Consider the following 19418-nt stretch of genomic DNA (forward strand, 5'->3'; position numbering starts at 1 on the left):
TTTTTCTTCGCCAGGCGGCGCCAGCGGCGCTCTTCCCCTGCGCGGCGAATTGGCCAAGTGGTGGGGCGCAAGTGACATTCAAAATGTCAGTGCGTGAAAAATTCTAGTGCTGCTCGTGAGTTTGGAAAGTGCAGAAAAAATGGAAAATTAGTGAGAGTGGAGGAAAAATTATGTGATAATGGTGTCTATAATTAAGAATCAACTTCTCAAGCACCTATCTCGGTGAGTATCTGTGCAATTGCGTGCGAAATTGCCCGTGAAACAGCTAACTCAATTAGTCGACATTTTCCTTCGCTGGGGCCCACAGGAAAACATCCTCTCTGGCCTGGTGTGGAGGCATATTTTTCCCATTTCCACCCCCAATGTGACCCTCTTCGCCTCCGGAAGTGGCCAGAGGGAGGCTGTGTTCGTTAGGGAATTCCCCTGGGTGGGGTGGGATTGGCAGAAAGTTGGGCAAACTTGTTGAACATCGCTGGAAGCCCTCGATGGCGGGGATTTTACCCCCATTTGCCACACCTCGGAAAATTCTCACATGTTTTTCCAAGTCTCAACTGCAAAACAGGCAAAATACACCCCACGCCGAGGGTCGCTCTGCGGCCAATTGGTCGACCTCTCCGCGACTCGCTCCACTTGACCTTCACCCCAATTCATCTCCGGGCTCCGGAGGCAGATCGCCTGAGGCCTGACTGGCGAAGGGCTGAGACACCTCATGAATATTCAAGGAATAGGTACATTTTCATCAGCACTAACTGTTTCTAATGCCTCTTCAGTCGCGCTGCGCCGCCAAAAACACCACCCACTCAACTGATCCTGGCGCTTCGGGGGCAAATCTGGGGGTTTCTCAGCTGGGAAAGTGAAGTACAATTTCTGACTTGATGGACTCATAGAGAGTTATCCCAGTGGTTGCGCCTCAGTTGATCACACTGTTGTATTTGGAAAATGGGGAAAACCAATGAAAATAAGAGCTGAAATCAAGAAAAACTGCCAATTTTTGAGCAACTAAGGCAATTTTGGTGCTCTTTTGATGCACTAAAACCTAATTTAGTGAGTTAATTCGTGCTCATTACTAATTAAGTCACGACATTTCGATTTGGACCATTTTAATCCCACAATTAAGTGGAAATACGACTTTGAGAGTCTGCACTCAGTTTAATATGCTCAGTTAATCCCTAGTAAACGTAGTGGAAATGTCGAATAGGATCTTGCCATTTATCGATACTAATTGTGTGTAATTTCCTCTCTTAAACCCAATTTTACGAGCAAAATAATTGAAATCTACAGTCTAATAACCAATTAGTTCAATATCAATCCCATTTTCCCCCAACATAGTGGAATAACTCCCTAAGAAAATTGGGCATATTCATCCAAAAAATTGATGCGGAGAGGAAACAAATTCAAGACATTTTTCTGAGCAGAAAATGCGTTTCAATAAATTGACAACATTTTACTCTTACTACTGATGGCAAAAATGATTCTTCAGCTATAAAAAGACTCAAATACAAACAAAGACACAGAGGAAACAAGGATATAAATAATGGAACTTTTCGGTGGAATTTTCAGAGACCGGCAAGAGAAAAACTTCCTACGCAAAGAACAAAGTTTGCAAATTCAATATCGACAGAAAACTTACCGCGGATGAGAAATTCCCTGAAAGCTGTACGGAGAAGAAGAGATTATAATGCTAAATTACGTGAATAACGTGAATTAGAGATGGAGAAAAGTAGCAAATGTGATAAGTTAGAGATCAATTAGGTGTTGAAATTTAGCATCAACACAAGAAACTGTTGTTCATAAACTTGTCACAGAATCATGTGTGTTTGCGAGGGTTTAAATATTCAATTGGATCTTTGCAAGATAATAGGATTAATGGACTGTGATAGTGAGAGTTTGCTATGGTTTCCTCACTTATCTTTATACCGAAAATCTCTCAATCCCTTTAGGAAGTTCTCGCTTTGTGAATTTGCGTGTATTTGTTTACAAAAAGACACAAGAATTTGCAATATAATATGCTTTCGGTATATCAATGGCAATGTTGGAATGTTCTTGAATTACACGCGGGAAAACAATACTTTGTCTTCGATTAGGGGGAGAAGAACGGAGGGTTTTGCGATTGCAAAGCTTTGAGCCCCTTTTTGTGTGGCAAAAGTTGTTAATTTGCCAAAATTATTTAACCTCTGGCGCTGGCAAAAGGCGAAAGCAACAATTTGTGGAACAGGTTGCGAAAAAGGGGGTTCTCGATGGGCGCCTTTTTTTCCTCGCGGTCAAACAATGGGGAAAAACCACATGAGGAAATTAATATTTGGCCCTCTGTGTCGTCCTGGCCAAATTCCCGTGGGAGAAAATCGATGAGTTGGAAATGCGAAGTGAGAGTCTTCGGGGTCATGTCACTTTATACGCCCTCATATTCCAGTCGATAGCAGCAATTCAGGACGACCCGGGCGATGGAAAATTGTGTGTTTTTCTTCTCTTTCTTTGGCCAAAATAAAAACCAGTGGGATTATAATTCAATGAACATTTTCTCTGATTTTTTTCCTCCTTATTCAGGCAAACACACACACAATTTCGGTGACTTGATGTGGTGAAAAGGAGAAGTGTTTCCTGATTAGAGCCCACCTTGGCATAAATTCCCAGCTCGAGAGATGGTAATTGCGGAGAGAATTAGGAAAAATGGGCAAAAGCGAGGAATGGATCGCTTTAATGCTGGGTTCTCTGAAGGTTTATGGATTAGAGAGTCCATTTAATTTTGCATCGTCTTCGCTGGAGGTTGTTTTTTATTCCTCCGGAGTACATTTCTTTCATAATTTATTCAATGTTTTTAATTAATGTAAATTATGTGCTCGGAAGAGAAATTATTATTATCCCCGGCAAAAGTGTGGAAAGTCAGTATTTTTATGCTATTCTAGTTAGTTGATGATTTTTTTTCCTTATCACTCGAGATTGCGATAATGCGCTATATTGATAAAGGTTGTGTGAGAAAGTCGTTATTTTTCCTGAAATACTCATTATAGTGTCGTTAACATGGTTTCACGATAAGAGGTTTTTGGGTGTTTTTTTTTCTCTTCGTGATTTTAGGTGAAAATGATAGAATTTTGCAGCTGATTAAATAGTTAGTTTAGAGTGTGTGTGCCTGGAGAATTGCTTTTGAGTGTAATAAAGTGCTGGAAGCTTTCCTGTTTGGAATACGAAGACTTCCCGTGGGATTATGGCGTCGTGCTAAGACACAGTCTCTGTGTATCATTGTTTATCTCCGCTCTTGTGTCCCAAAGGAGTACTTTAATCCCGATGTTTTGAAGGAAACTCACATTTTATTTTCAGTCAGGCGGAATCGGAGTGAAATTGCAGAGCTGGGCGAATTAAAACACATCACATATCCTTGATATTTATATTTTTCTCGATACAGAGAAGTCTTTTACGAGCTATTATTGAAGTGCGATGTGGATGTTGTTCGGCAAAGAGAGGGAGAGAAAAGGCATTAAATGTGGGCGCCTAATGAGATGGTCATACGATTAATGAATCACGCAATTTTGATGGTTGTTTTTTAACAATATACGTGAGAGAGAGAGGACATTTTATTGATATTTTGGGAATACAATTGAAGTGTGTGTGTATTTTGAGCCATAATGCGTCGAGGAGAGCAAGGATATAATAGTGTTGATGGAAAATATGCAATTTCCTCTCCGGGAATTGAGTGAATTTCTTTAGTTATATGATGCGGAATAATAAATCCTCTTTCGCACGATGGTAAGGAGATGCTCCGCGCGAGAGGAGGTTTGCCGAAGAGGGAGAGAAAGAGTGGGTGAAAGGGCAGAGTTGTGACGATTGCGTGGAAGAGGAATTTTCCTGTGATGTGTGGCATCTTCTTCGCACTTTCGCAAGCTTCTCTCAACTCATAATCTTGCGGCAGAATATGTCGCTGAATTTCCAGCCACACTACCGAGGCAAATTGGATTCTCCTTCATGGTTAATTTCTTCCTCCTTTGTAGGCCTCCTCTTGCCTCGCGGGCATCCTCTTCGGCGTGCGATGGAATTTTCTATGCATAGGAAGTCTGTTGAGGAAGTGAAGACAAAGAAAATTGAATTATTAATGGCAAAAGGTCAAAAGTTTTCCTGATAGAGATAGACAGAGTGCTGCTGCTGCTCTCTTTGTGGTTAGCAGATGATGGACAGGAAAGTTTGTCGTTCAATTTTACGCTACTTTGTTCTCATATTTTTTGCAACAAATTGATTCTCTATAAAATGAATTTCAGTCTCTTCTTTGTTGGGGATTTTTTTTATTAATAAAACTCTGTTGTTCATCATGTGCGAAATTGATTGGGGATTTCAGTGGAGAGAAGGTACATAAGCAACTCACTGGGACTTCATGTGTGTGCGGAATGTGCTGGGAGAGAGAGTGATTGAGCTGTGGCGTCCAATTATTCAGTCGTAGAGTGTTTGCTTCTCAAGAAGTCAGAATAAACAGAACCCGGTCGGCGCTGGAAAGGTCAGAGGGTGGAGAGAAGGAATTTTTTGACCCAGTAGATTCATGTTTGTTGACTGTTTCTCTGCTAGACCAATTTACTTGAGCCAGTGTGAAACTTATATTAACAATGACACTTTCTTCTCTCTTTCTCTCTCTCGGAACGCTTCTAGATACACCAAGAATTTGTCATCGGATAAGATAAATTTGAGCACATTTCGTGGCGAGGGCGAGCTCTCGAATTTGCAGCTTGACGAGAATGTTCTCACTGAATTGCTGGAATTGCCGTCGTGGCTGCGCCTCACATCGGCCTGGTGCAATCATGTGGCTTTCCGAATACACTGGACTAAGTTGAAGAGCGTCCCAATAACTCTGGTGAGTCGCTGGTGATCCCTCAATTTCACAAAATCAATATTTATTGAAATTAAATACTGTTTGTGTTCCATTTTGTCAGCAGGATAACATTCCTGTCGTATATCTTTGAAAATTGCAAACAATGCGACAGTATTTTTCGCATGTTTATTTAATCCCTGCTGTGTGTTGAGGATTCTGACTTGTCGCTCTGCTTTTTTTTTTTTTTAACGTTTCGCTCTGGATTCGAGGCTTTTTTTGCCATTTTCGATTTAAACTTATCTTTTTAACAAAAAAGTGGTGAAACTTTTAACACAATCGCCATTTTGAGCCTTACAGGTGTGATTCAGAAGAGCAAAGGATTGTTTCAAACTACTCAAGAACTATTCAAGAAACAACTTCGATAACTAATTTGGAAACTATAAATTAATTAATTTTCCCGTTGGTAAATTCACGACTGAAATTAAATACGGCAAGTCAAGGAAATTGGTTCCATTTCTCTAATGAAAACTATTATATATGATTATGAATTCTGCCAGCAATTACAAGACTATGGTATGAAAATTCCTTATCATTACATGTAAAGCTCTTCGCTGTATTTTGGCTCTGTGAATAATCATATATATAGAGAGAGTGAATGCGCAGTGAAATCACAGTGAATTTAATTAAGTCCATACTTTTAATATTCAACCACATTTCTTTTCTTTGTTGGTTTGTGCCGAAGAGGGAAAGAAATGTGTTTTTTTTTCTTCTTCTTCTGCCAAAAGGAATTTCATTACGGTGAATTCTTGTTGGGGAGAAAATTTCTCAAGTGTCTTGTTCGTCTCTCTTTTTTTCATCTCACAGAGTCTCGATGAGGTGAACATTTCCGTGGAGACGTGTGAATTTGGGCGAACCGGTGGCGGTCCTGCGACACCTGGATTGCAAGCTTTAACGGCGCCACAAGGAAAATATAGGTGAGTGTGGAAGAGCAAATGGGGCGGAAATGAAATGAGTGCAGAGAAAAGCGTGTGTGTTGGCTTATCGTGAGCATTTTCCGCTTTGCAGCTTTATCCATAAAGTCATCGATGGCATCACAATCATCGTGAATACCGTGAATGTGAACTTCAAGAGTCCCGCATTTACGGCATCGGTGCAAATGTCGCGAATTCGCGTGGAGTCGAAGACGCCCAAGTGGTTGTTGGGTGATTTGCGGGTGACTCGCCTCAAGGATCCCACGCGCGGACTCTTGCTGATCTTCAAGGAGTTATCATGGCAAACGGTGCGAATTGAGGCGAGTTCGACGCAGGACGAGAGCTTGACGCCACTGAGATTGCTGACAAATCAGGCGAGTTGTCGGATCACGATAAAGAAGCGCCTCAGTGACTGCAATGTCCTGAATTGTCGTCTCGTCCTGATTCTCGATGATCTGCTGTGGGTCCTCACGGATTCGCAGCTGAAGGCGGCTCTGCACTTTGTCGACTCGCTGTCGGGCCTCATCAAGACTTCGACGAATGCCAATCAGAAGACGAAGGCGCAGAAGAAGCTGGAAATGCTGCCGGAATATCAGGCACAGATTGCCCAGCAATCCAGATCCACTGACGCGACTGGAGCTCAAACGACTGCCCAGAAGTCTTTCAATCTCTTCGACGTGCGCGAGACTTCGTATCACTTCTTCAGCCAGAGAATCGATCTACATCTGTGCGATGATCCTGGCGATGGCCGATCCTGCCATCCGGACCTCAGCGATGGTGGAGCTCTGCAGATCTCCGTGCAGGGCTTCCAAGTGGACTACTATCCGTATCATCTGGCGAAAGCGAGTCGCGTTCATTGGCCAAAGTGAGTGAGATTTTGCCTCTTTCCTGTTTTCACGTCGATTAACGCAACACTCTGCTTTCCTTGAAGGTACAAAGAGGCTTCCACGCCAACAGCTCTATGGCTTGAGCAGTCGCTAAACAAGTTCCGCGAGTCTCTATTGGATCTGTATCAGCCAAACCGACCGTCGAGTCATGCGCCGCTGGAGAGGACGTCAAACAGCCCACCGAGTCGCGATAGTGTGACAATGCAGGAGTCGCCAGTGAAGAAGCAGGTTCTGGACAATCTATCCAAATTGATGAGTGCGTGCGTTATCCTGCGAATTGAGGACTTCACGCTGTATCGTGTGACGACGTCCGGGAAGAAGCAAATGCCAAAGGAATTCATATCAGGTGAGTTGATGAACACTTGAATTTGATGGGCAGAAGTCATAACAAATCTGCTTTTTTCTTCTATTAGCACAACAAAAGAGGAAATTGAGAACAGGTTTTGCACTTATTCTTGTAGATTTCAGTAGTGTTGTTTACTTTGCATGAGAGAGAGATTATTAAATGCAATTGTAAATTAATTCATTTTCTTTTCTTTTGTATTGACAGGTGATAAAGATCGCTATTCATTCCCAACGGAATTGTCAGCAGTTCACGCTGAGTTTACTTACTTCTACTATCCAGGGGATTTTGTGTTTCCATGTGAGTTGAAGATTTGATTGTGAAATGAGTGGAAAAGACTCATTGATTTCTGCTTTTAGTGCCTCCGTCCAAGATATTTGTTCACGTGAATCCAGTACAAATCCACTTTGATGTGGACAGTTTGCTGTGGTTGAGTTCTTTTGGGCTGAACCTTCACAACAGCCTCATGAGGACGTCCGTTGTGGACTCTATCAATGCCTCATCACCGTCTGGCGTGAATGAGCCAAGTCTCATGTATATGGATGTGAAGATGGAGGCGATCTTGCCGCGAATTGTCTTCGAGTCTAGTGTTGATGCTCCATCGCAGCGAGATCGTCCGAAGATCATGCAAGTTCAGATCTCTAGAGCTTCAGTGACGAACATCCGTGAAATGGGCACATCGCGGGCGGACTTGGCGCAAGCGTTGCACTCTCTGCAAGAGGGAAGTCTGGTCTTCTCATCGGGATTTCCGTCTAAGGAGGGAGATTTGTGCATAGTCACCGATCGGATACTGTCTCACGTGGCGGCGAGCGATGTGACGCCAACTGGAGCTTCTCAGCCAGGATCTCCGCAGTCGAACACATCCGGATCAATTCTATCTCGTCACGCTCTGTGGACAGAACCTCGAGATGTGTGGTGTGTGAAATTGGATCCCATTTGGATAGAGTTCTATGGCGCTCGATCTGTGGGCGTGAATAAGGCCATTCCCTTCCTGGACGCCGTCCCAGTGACACTGTGGCTTCACGGGAAATCACAGGCGGACACCAAAATCCTCCCCTTCGACGCGGACACAACAGTGAGGAATCACAGGAAGGTGCAGAAGGAGCCTGCCATTCAATCTCTAAGTGATCTCCGGCAATCCTCAACGGATTGCGGATCGTACTTAATGCCAAACGTCCAGGAGGACTTCTACTCCTCACAGCAACACTCCATCAATCCCTTCCACCAGCAGCAGTCCTTCGACAGCACCTACAGCTCAACGCTGCGCTCGCAGAATGCCGACTGTTCTGGCGATGAGAAGTCGGCTGATCTCCATGTGATTGCGCATGTGTCGAATTTGGTGAGCCTGCAAATTGATCACTATCAATTCCTGTTCATTCTGCGACTCGCTGAAGAGATCACAGAGCTCTCCACATTCCTGTCGCTGGACACGAAGCGCATAATGGCGGAGAAGGCGACGACAAACTCCATCATTGTGGGATGTGTGGTGCCTCAAGTGGAGGTGACGCTCGTGATGCCGTCTCAGACGCCCGGGAAGGAGTCCACGGGCGGCGATGGGGAGAGTGTTGTGCCGGATTCAGCCAGTTTGGGCACAAACACCGCTTGGCCATCGCTTGACCACACAAAGAGCATGAATCCTTTCAGTAGTGTCGAATCTCCGTCGCCCACGGAACTTATTGAGCCACAGGATGGATTTCATCATTCCAATCCCAACACACATGGGTGAGTTCTCTTCGGCATTGTGTGATAGATTTATTGGGTTTTCTAATTAGCCTTCGTTGTCTTCCTCTTAGCAGATACAACGTGCAGATTCAGAGTCAGCCGACGTCTAGTCAACCCATTCCACCATCGCCCAGTGCCAAGACTGAGTTGCTGAGCTCAATGAAGGGCGGCAGGAATCGCAATTCGGTGAGCGACACGAGTTTCACCAAAGAGATCAACACGGGAATCTTGTCGATTAAGAAGGGCTTCTCCAACATGATGACATCAATTGATTCGGCACTCAAGGTGGGCACAGATGATGCCAGCGACACATTCTCCATTCACAGCGACTTGAGTTCAGACTCTGAGAACTACATTATGGTCGAGGGAACGGCAGATTGCATGGATGTGATGTTTAGGTGTGCTAAATTGAGAGATTTTCATAGTGAGAATTGTTTTGACAAAAGTTTTTCCCTTTCTAAGACTAAATCCTTTCGCCACGGATAACAATCTCAAGGCGTCGCCCGTTGAGATGGCCAGTGAAGTGTGTGAAGAGCAATCTGGGGCCTACAAGACGAACATCTCGTCACCGTCAGAACCTTCAGAAGCGAGTATTTGGCGAAGAAGAGATCTCGTGTCAATGGCCACATTTCGGTATGAGTGCTTATCTGTTAAAAAGACCCTTTTCCTGAATTTCCTCCCTCTCCCCTTCAGGCTGACGACAGTGGAAATCATCCGACAGAATCAGGGCTCCAACTCGTCGTTGCGTCTTCAAGTGGCGGCAGTTTCGTGCGATGAATGCGGAGCAATTCCGTGGGATGAATTGCAGGTAATATTCGTGCCTCTATTGTCACCTTTTTACAAACTCACAAACAGCGTTTTTTACCCTCCAATTTGTGGGGCGAGACAGTCTCAATGAAAATCAATTAAACTTGTTTATCTGTTGATTTTCCTTTTGAACTTCTTTTCAACACTGTCACACGACTTTTCAAAGACTTTTCTTTTCCCTCAAAGTACAATTTTTTCTGATGGTGTCGCTTAGCTTCTGGCAAATCTTTCCGAAATATAACATTAAAGCCGAAGAACATTATCTGCCCTTTCTTTCTTTCTTTCTCTCTCTCTTGAAAAAGTGTATATATATAAAGTGAAAGATTTCCTTGAAAATTTTCTCTTATCTCTCTGTGAAGAGAAAAATAAAATATATTTCTTTAACACTTCCTCTGTCAAGTGTGCGCTCTTCAGCTCTTTTAATCTCTCTTTCTTCTATCTTGAGTTTAACTTTTCACTTGTGAAATAAAGTTTCCACAATGATTTCTCATTTTGTGTTTAATTAAAATAATATCTATAATCCTTCTCTCTTCAAATCAATTTATCTCTTATCTCTCTTCTATCTCTGTCGAATATTCTAATCAAATATGAATTAATATATATATATATATACAATATATTTACAATGATACAATGTTAATGTGTTGCAATATATATCTTCTTTTTTGCATGCTTTCTCTATCTTCTATTCCAAACAAATCAAAAAAATAACCACCAAAAACAATCAAATGAAATTGAATCGCGATATGACTAAAAACCAAAACTTACGATGTGGAAAAAAATGTGCGGCGCTAAAACAAATGAAATTGACTACCCAAAAAAAAATGATCTTTAAAAAAATAATCACACCAATTTTGATTGCGAAAAATTCTCGCGCAAAAAAATTGCCCATAAAAATCGTTAAAAACATTAAAAGACTGGTCACCAAACGACAAAGGTACATCTTACTTTTGTTTTAAGTAATATTACCTTAGATTTAAAGAATTAAGCAGAAGAAATCCAGATGCAGAAAATGATTATGATCCTCTGTTAGGATGAAGAAAAGGAATTTTGTCAGTAGAATTGTGTTAGAAGTTCCTTTTTATGAGTTGAATGAACGTCTTTTTGTCTTGTAGCTCTTTTTCTCCAATTTTTTTCCCTCTGAACCTTTGTTTTCTCAACATATTTCCATCTTATTTTCTTTCTCTACAATGATTAAAATAAAAAAAATCTATAGTCCCACCATAAAAGAGTTTTCGAACAAATAGAGGAATATCTTCATTGGTGATGACACAAATGTTAGTGATTTTGTAATAGAAATTGTTCTTAGAAGGCATTTTTTATGAAGAAGATTTTTCCAAATTTTTCCCTCCTTTTCCACGGTGCATTTTTGCCATTGTGAACAGGCTGCAATAGAAGAAAAAGAATTGAGGCTTTTTTACTCCTTTATTTTCCAACAGCATTTTCTTTTTGTAATCCTTGCCGGTAAGATGCAAACGAATTGGTAGAAGAAGAAAAAAAAATTGATATCTTGAATATGAAAGAAACCATCTCTGCAAGTTGCATGATTTCTCTATTTTCCCTACTTTTTTTTCGTGTTTCTGCTCACCAAAATCTGAGAAAGAATTAGTGAAATTCTTTCTAAATGGCTTCAATGATCACAATTTTAGTGTGTGTGTGCGTTTTGATTGATGTCTTGAGTGAAAAGTGTGTACTTTTCTACCTATCAAAGCGATGGGAATTCGACAAGGATATTTTCTAGTAATTCTTCTTATGCTCGATGGACAATTTTGTAGACAAAGTTCGGCGCACGATGTCGAGCATGGAATATGGCTCCGTATAATCCAGAATCGCCGCCGAGCATTCAAGTGAGACTTGAGGAGGAATTGAACACGCCTGAGGACATTCAGAGTGGCATCAAGGATAAGAAGAACGTGTTGAGGTGATTTTGCAAGCGCTAATTTGCTCGCAATTCGCTAATTATTGTGTGTCTTTTGCAGCTGGTTTACACACAAAGTGGACGTTCTGGTGAAGGATCTCACGATGCAGCTGTCCATGAGCACAGTGATTGGCTTGAATGATCTCTGTGAGGATGAAGTAATTCCTCGACCGCTTCCAATGGATGTGAGTGTTTTGTGTGCATCTTCAGCTGAAGGAGAAAAACTGACTCATTTTTTCACCTCACTTGTAGATTATCGTAGAGAATGTTCGACTGAACTTGATAGAAGATCGTCCACCGGTTAATATCACATCACCTGGTCCGATTCCCATAAATTTGGCCATTGGCAAGATGAAGATTGAGCGGGATAAGTCGGGAATCTTCTACATTCAGCCAGAATCGAGTTACACACATCGTGGCGAGGCGGAAATGCCGCAAACGACTCGCAAGGAGAGAGATAGGGAAGTGATATCGCTGCAGTTGATTCTCCAGCAGCTCAAGATGGACAATGAGAGTCTGAAGAAGCAGCTGAATTCGGCAGAAAAGACGTCAGAATCGAACCAGTGAGGAAGAGAAGACAATTGAGTGATGAATGATTTCTAGTGATGATTGCTTTTCTTTTGCAGAATGAGGGCAAGACAGGAGAATGAAGTGCTGAAGACATACTTGAAAGCTGCTCAGGATGATATAACGACACTCTTGGATGAAAAACGAACACTCCTTGACACAGTTAGATCTCTACAGGTGAGTTGAGATGACAAAAAGAGAGTTTTGTGTGTGTGTAAAAAATGATACAATTTTCTTGCAGCAACAACTGACGCAAGCTGAAACAAATAAGAATGTAGGGAATAGATAGCACAACTGTATGGACTGTATACAATGCTGTGGTGAGAATAACAATTCGTAAATTTGGAAAATTCAAATGCCCAGAGAGAAACACAGGTAAAAAAAAAAATTGTGAGGAAAACTATTCAGTATGACTCCCTCGACATTAGTTGTTGCAGTTAAAACACACTATATAATTAATTTAGCATCTTGACATGAAAATGGGATGATCAAAATGAGTTTTACAACATTAATTTTCTCCACACAACTCACGTGCGTTTTCCACAGCAATTAAAGCCTGTGTGTGTGTTTGTGATTGTTAGCATTTCTGCGGACTTTTCTCCATCTGCAGTGGCAAAAAAAGGGGTAGAAAACGTGCAAGAAAATGTGCATTTGACGCATTATGAAGGCGCCTAATGAGTGCAATATATGTGGAAAGTTTCCCAGTTTTTTTTTATTTTCCTGGCTTAAATATCTTCCGTAAAGTTTCATGCTGTTGGGCAATTTTGTGTTTGTGCCATTCAATTTCGCGGCAAAATGCAAATTTTATGCTACAAATATATGGCAAACACAATGAGAACGAATTATGTTGTAAGGATAATTCGGGACGAAATAGTGCAAAGAGGTAAAAAACAATGCGAAACGAAGGTTAAATGGGAGCAACAAGAAAACATAATGAGGGTGTATTTAATGTGAAGAAAAAAAAACCAAGCAGAGTAAAGTATATATTGTTATAATTCCGTGATCAATTAATTGACATTCAAAATATCTCAATTATTATTGACTTTTTGATGTTCCACTTATTGAAGATAGAGAGAGAGGGAGAGAGTGAGAGAAAATAGCAATTTTATTTGCCCTCATTTCTTAAACGGAAACAGGAATGTGGATTTATTGAGAATCCTCTGAATATTGTGCTTAAAAAAAGAAAAGATGATATATAAAAATCATGTTTATGTGTTTTTTAGCTAGCAGAAAATGAATATAAACACAAGAATAGAGAAGAAAAAAAATTCTAATAGCAACTAGAAAAAAGAGAGTGAAAAAATATTGTAATTGTTGACTGTTTAAGAGACATTTTTTCTGGCAAAGATTACAATGTGAACAAAGAGGGAAGAAACTTAATTTAGAGATGGACTTGGAAATGACAGAATAATCTGAAGAATTTTAACATTAGCGAATAGCAACAATTTTCACAATGCATATCAATTATATTTGTGTTGTTTTCCTTCACAAAAAGTTTTATTCTCTCAGAGATTTTTGACAAGAAAAAAAAACTATAATTGTTATTTATTCATTCTCAATGTGATGCTGTTGAGTATATTTAAAACGAGTTTACTGAATCTTTCGTTGCTGCCTTTCTCTATCCTTGCTGTCTGAATCCTTCCAGCAAAAGGGGTGGAATTATTTATAAAGTGCAGATAACGAAACAGAACGACAAGGAAATAGAACAACTAATATGAATTATTGTCCAGAAATTCAATGACTTTGAATAATTAATACTACAAACGATAAATGAAATTCCACCCCAAAATTTCATTGGAGAATTTAATAATTGAGAGAAAGTGGTGAGATTTATAAGATTTTAGGTGTTTGCGTGCATGAGAGACTAATAGAGAAATTCCAAAGAGTTGTGCCACTATAATTTGCGCTGCTGATAAGCAGAGTGAGCGAGGGAAAGAGTGAGGAATTCCTTGAAACCGAATGTGATTACAAATTCAATTCTTAGCTTGTATAGTTATTTTTAAAAAGACAATTCTGTTCTCTTTGTTATTATTGAGTTTTGTACGTAAAAAAAAAACAGTTTTTATGGCAGTGGTTTAAGAAGAGACTCATTAGTTAAATATAATTTTTTTTCCTCACTTATATTTAGTGATGTCTGAAGGTGAACTTTTGCTGAGTTAAATTCGTGAAAGAAGAAATGATATTGAAACCATTCAAACAAGGATAAATATAAGTTTTCTTTTCTGTTGCATTGTCGCGCTGATTTCATGTGCGCGAGAGTAAAAAAAAATACGAGTGGAGAAGTGAATGAGAAATAGTAATAAAGTAAATTGCAACAAGAGGATATAAATAAATCATGTAAATGGGATATAAAATAAATTTGAATTTTCTGAAAGACAGTGAATTTGACGATAAAATGCGCGACTGTCACAGAATTTTGGGGTCTCGCGGGTGCAGAAGCTCAGCCAATATCGCGCGTGGGTTGGGAGCCCATCGATAATGTCACTGTGTCATTTGATATCGAGGCAAGAGAGCCCAGAAAAGAAGCTCAACCTTGTGATTTATGTGTTTGTCATTGCTACAACTTAACTCTTTTCTTGCCTTTCCAATTTCATTGTGCTTCACTCCTCCATTCTCTGTCTCTCTCTGGCGTTTCGCCTCGATTTCCTATCGCTGCTTCCATTCACGATTTTCTGATCATTTCTCAGGCGCGGGTTCAAAGGCCAAACATGAAATGGTGGAATTCTTTTCATTTCTCCACCGAAAAAAAAGAGCCTTTCAAAGTCGCAGCTCATCAGAGAAAATTATATGTTTCCCGCAGGAAAAGCTGAAGTTTCAGCGTGAATTTTTCCCTCCGACCAAAAGAACACACACTGTGAAAAAAAACTGAAAAGCAATGCGAATTATATTAATCGAGCTTTCCTTCAAATTCCCAAAGTCCGGCAAGCTTTTCTACCATTTTTGTGGTAATTATTAATTGATTTTTTTGCATTTTCTCTATTGTTCGTAGACATTTTTCTTTTAACCAAAAGTAACGATGAAGGCATATTTTTACAAATTTTTCCCAGTGCACAAAGACACCCTTTCAAGGGTGGGCAGAAAGTCACCCCTCGTGCGAAAATGTGCCGAGGTGGGGTGTTTTTAGCAAATATGCCTGCAAGAACACATATTAATTGAAGTTCCGGTATTCACTTGATGAGTTCACGACTTCCTGTTGTGTTTTTGGGGTGGGGGAAGTGCGGGGGCGGATATTGGAGGATTTAGCGAGTGAGGAAGTTGCACAGACGCGCGCGCGAGATTGTGGATTGATGGGATTTTCCGTGAGATGGAAAAGTTTCTGCTGCAAACAGGATACTTTATTTAATTAATTGCTCTATCAATTACTTTGTTCCTGATAAATATTACATTGCTGACACTGCACAGCGAGGATTAAAGCTCAATTACGCGGGATTAAGTGAGTTATCCACGGAGATTCACTTCAGCAGAGCGCAGGAAAACTAATTGAATTTTAAGCATCGCGCTTTCAGAGTCTCACATTTCCCTTTTACACACACATTAAGCGTGGTTTTCAGTGAATTTTCACAGCTAATTTGTGGAATTTGGGTTGGAGTATAAATTGTTGAATCACCCAAATTGTGTTGACTTCAAAATGCAATCTGCGTGTTTTGTGCCACTCTCGTTTTGCACAGTTTTCTCGCTTGTGGGAGGAAAAGATAAATTGCAAGAATGTCCAAAGAAAAATGAATACATCAGCGATGGAAGCACGAAGATATTTGTTGGAAAACTAATTTGCATTTAACATTGTATTGATGTCTCAATTTTTCAGTCGATTTGTGTGACAAGGAGTGTTTTCCTCTCTTGCCTTTATTCTATTTTCGGGAAAGGCATTTTCCACGAAAAATAATAAATGCCGGGAAAGTCGTGCAGAGCGAGAGTGCACAAATTGGCGCTATTGGGACGCGATATACAATTTCACAGAGTGAATTAGAAGGGAAGCGTTTGCGTGAAAGCCGAAGCGACACAATCAAGTTCTGTGTGACTTTCTTCGCGACGAGGGTGGAGAAGATACCATCAATTTTGTGTGTCACTCCCGCGGGGAGAGCGCCGCGCGCGCCAACCCTTCCGCTGGATGTCCTCAGGACGCGCGCTGTGTCTTCCGGACTCCTCAAGGGGAGAATCGCTCGCGATTTCAGACCACTGACTTTCTGACTAGTCAGCATTTTTTTTAAATTTTGAATAAATGTATTCAAATTTCAATAAAATATCCAGAAAATATTTAAATATACTTTGAGTTAATAAAATATATTCCCGAAAATAATAAATTTTTGATTATTTTGCAATTTTACTTAGAAACCAATCTTTTTTTTGATTTATTTTTATTTAAAATTTGATTTTTTAATATGTAAATATTAATATTGAGACCAATAGAACTCCCCAAAAGGCGGCTAGTGACTTTCCCTTTGGGACTCCTCGGGAAAGCGGAGAGAGAGAGAGAGTGGATGGGGAGCGAAGTTGCCTGGCGATGCGCCGGATTTTGTTTATTCGATACCCCGCGAAAATTCCCCCCGTATAAGAAGTGGCGCTGGGACGCGAGTGAAATAGTTCCACACGGAAGGCCGACGCTCGCGGACGCCGCGCTGGTGAGATGGAGGAGCTGCGCGACGCCAGCATCCACCACACCGCCCTCAAGCTCAGCAGTGACATCAAGACGATGAAGATCTACGACAACCTGTACAAGATGGTGCAGAAGCTCGCGTGCTCGCCGGATGTGGACAAGAACGACATGAAGACGACTCTGGAGAGCGCCATCAAGAGCACGGGTCTGGACACGGAGATCCGGAACCTCATCTACCACCTGATCAGGAACTCCATCCGCGCGGATGTGCGTTCCACGACGTCCTCGTCACACGATCCGCTCAACTACCTGCGGCGCGCGGGCATTCAGTGGGAGAGGCGCGTGAAGAGGAGCCTCACGGCGATGTGTGCCGAGCTGAAGGTGCCGCTGCAGGGACAGACGCGCATCCTGGCGGACAGGGAAGAGCTGGCGACCAAGTGGGAGGAGCTGAGCAATTACCAGGTGAGAGAGTTCATTGGATTCCGCGCCAAATTCAAACTTCTCCCGCCCGTCGCAGGTTGATCTGTCCAATTACCGCCCGGTTTATGCGCCCAAAGACCTGCTGGAAGTGCTGCTATCTCTCAAGGGCCCCACGAAGCACGAGGAGGACGAGTTTCTGCCGCGCTGGGAGTTCTCGCACATCGCGCTGCCCGTGAAGAATCTCTTCGAGCTGCGCGTCCACTTCGGCGATCTCCTGCGCCACGACGTCGGCGTGGCCGAGTGGACGGCGCAGTGCCACAAGGTGCTGGCACTCCGCCACGCGCCCGTATGCCAGCAGGTGCTCCGCAAGGGCTGCACGCCGGCGCCGGTGCGCGGCCAGCTGTGGGCCTTCGTGCTGGGCAGCCACATCGACGCACACCACGGCGAGCACTGGGACGCGCTCAAGAGCACCGTGATGACCACGGACCTCATCGTGGACAAGCTGGTGTTCAAGGACGTCCAGCTCACCGCCACCAACGATGACCAGTACTTCGTGTTCGAGGACGTCCTGTACCAGGTGATGCTGTGCTTCTCACGCGACGCCGAGATTGCACAGCTTCTCAGCGGCGACTCGAGTGCCGCCGGCACGCCGAAGAGCGGGAAGCAATTCGAGGGGCCGCCGTGCGGCATTGTGCCTCACCATGGCATCTGTATGTTCGCGGCGCCCTTCTGCTACCTGTACGACTCGCCAGTGAAGCTCTACTTTACCTTCCGCGCCTTCTACGTGCGCTACTGCCATCGCCTGACCACCATCAACACCCATCCGCAGGGCATCGTGAGTCTCTGCCTGCTGTACGAGAAGCTGCTGCAGACGCACGAGCCGCAGCTCTGGTCGCACTTCCGCGAGCTCCAAATTCAACCGTGAGTATTGCCTGGAAACGCTGACGAAATCGAGCCTTAATAAGACCAAACTCACGACCTTTTCCCTCCCTGGCAGGATTCGCGTGGTGTTCAAGTGGCTGATGCGCGCCTTCAGTGGCCATTTGCCACCGCAGCAGCTGCTGATCCTCTGGGATTTGGTGCTGGGCTTCGACAGCCTCGAGATCCTCTCCCTGCTGGCCGTGATAATTCTCAGCTTCCGCAAGGAGTCGCTCATGCAAGTGTCTTACATCGAGAACATCGAGGCTGTGCTGGCCGATCTCTCCTCCATTAAGGTTCTCCCGCTGATCCAACTCGCCCTCAGTCGGGATTAGAGCCAGTGTGATTCCGTTGATTTATTTACTAAGCAAAACCAATAAACACAGTCTAAATTCCCTGGGACAATCCTAAGTTTCCCGCTTCTTCCCGAACGGATTGACTTTCGTGAGCCAGGAAGTCGACTCAAAATGAGATGCCGGTGTTTCTTCCTTCTCGGCGATCTTATTCTGCACCTCGCGGAGTTGCTCGATCAGCCTGGCGCGGAAGAGGACTTTGTGGGGCACAATAGGATTCGCTTCGGCGATGGACTTGTGCAGCTTCCCCAGCGCCTGGCTGAACGTCAGGCCGTACCACTCGATCTCCTCCGGCGTGTACTGCTCCAGGTAGCGCGAGTACTCGTCCAGTACTTCCTGCTGTCGCTTGGGATCCGCCTCGTGACTGGGACAGCCCGCTTGTAGCTCGTGCAGAATCTTTCGCTTGATGGACACGGCGAGATTCGAGCCCAGATCGCACGCCAGCGTCTTCAGCAGATAGTGATCGAATCCGTGGCTGGAGTGCACGAGATCCATTGTCCTCTCCGTCACCACGACGGACATAAACATGTTCAGGACCTCGGATTTCAGTACAACTCGCCTCAGACGCGGCATCCAGAAGTGCGGCACTCGTTGCTTGTACGGATTGCGCTTCACGAAGCCCTGCACCACGAGCTCACCACCCCAGATGCCATGGTTGAACTCCTTGGGATAGCGAGCGGGCAGTGGCAGATTCTGGACAGGCGTCACGACTCCTGTGCGCTCATTCCGCTCGAATTTGCCCTCCTTCGGGATGTAGTGAACGGCAGTGGGTGTCGTTTCCCTCCACTCGCGCCAGAACTTCCTGTACGCCTCCGGGAGTCTTTTGCCCAGACCGGTATCAAATCTGCCAAACTTCTTCACGCCCTGAAGAGCACTGTTGCCCTGGAAAGTGCAATTAGTGGTCAGAAAGAGCAATTTTGAGGTTATCTCAGAAGATCTCAGATAAATCTACAAATAACAGAAAACAACACTTACCTGCTTTAAAAACTGTGCCATTCGACTATTTTACACTACTTTAATGCCTAATACGCTGAATTTTTGCCTATTTTATGCGAATAACAAGAAAATCCACAGCGAGAGAATGTTTTGCAGCGAACTGGCATGCCAGCACTGAAGTGGTGAAATCAAC

General features: G+C 43.1%; 3 protein-coding genes across 8 annotated transcripts; 2 read left to right on the forward strand and 1 right to left on the reverse strand.

The window, feature by feature from the left end:
* The first annotated feature begins 57 nt into the window (after positions 1–57).
* On the forward strand, positions 58–13091 carry LOC132261700 (bridge-like lipid transfer protein family member 3B). Of its 6 annotated transcripts, none has more exons than XM_059760625.1 (17): positions 58–222; positions 4630–4831; positions 5654–5763; positions 5855–6625; positions 6692–6993; positions 7061–7087; positions 7198–7290; positions 7350–8712; positions 8784–9110; positions 9175–9345; positions 9406–9520; positions 10436–10456; positions 11295–11440; positions 11499–11622; positions 11690–12000; positions 12064–12181; positions 12246–13091. In XM_059760625.1, the coding sequence occupies exons 1-17, from the start codon at positions 179–181 to the stop codon at positions 12291–12293; spliced, it is 4293 nt and encodes a 1430-aa protein (XP_059616608.1). In that variant the 5' UTR covers positions 58–178; the 3' UTR covers positions 12294–13091. The 6 variants fall into 6 exon arrangements, with proteins under 6 accessions (XP_059616608.1, XP_059616609.1, XP_059616610.1 ...); XM_059760626.1 differs by having other exon boundaries at positions 8787–9110; XM_059760627.1 differs by lacking the exon at positions 10436–10456.
* Positions 12312–18290, forward strand: LOC132261704 (TBC1 domain family member 19). The gene is made up of 4 exons (XM_059760638.1): positions 12312–12379; positions 16412–17060; positions 17116–17939; positions 18016–18290. Exons 2-4 carry the CDS (start codon positions 16629–16631, stop codon positions 18269–18271), a joined length of 1512 nt encoding a protein of 503 aa, XP_059616621.1. The 5' UTR covers positions 12312–12379; positions 16412–16628; the 3' UTR covers positions 18272–18290.
* On the reverse strand, positions 18278–19404 carry LOC132261705 (large ribosomal subunit protein bL28m). The gene is made up of 2 exons (XM_059760639.1): positions 19265–19404; positions 18278–19171 (listed from the first exon to the last, which is right to left on the reverse strand). The coding sequence occupies exons 1-2, from the start codon at positions 19283–19285 to the stop codon at positions 18344–18346; spliced, it is 849 nt and encodes a 282-aa protein (XP_059616622.1). The 5' UTR covers positions 19286–19404; the 3' UTR covers positions 18278–18343.
* Between the last annotated feature and the right edge of the window lie 14 nt (positions 19405–19418).

Source organism: Phlebotomus argentipes, unplaced genomic scaffold, assembly GCF_947086385.1.
Source record: "Phlebotomus argentipes unplaced genomic scaffold, Phlebotomus argentipes genome assembly contig_15, whole genome shotgun sequence".
Classification (NCBI taxonomy): domain Eukaryota; kingdom Metazoa; phylum Arthropoda; class Insecta; order Diptera; family Psychodidae; genus Phlebotomus; species Phlebotomus argentipes.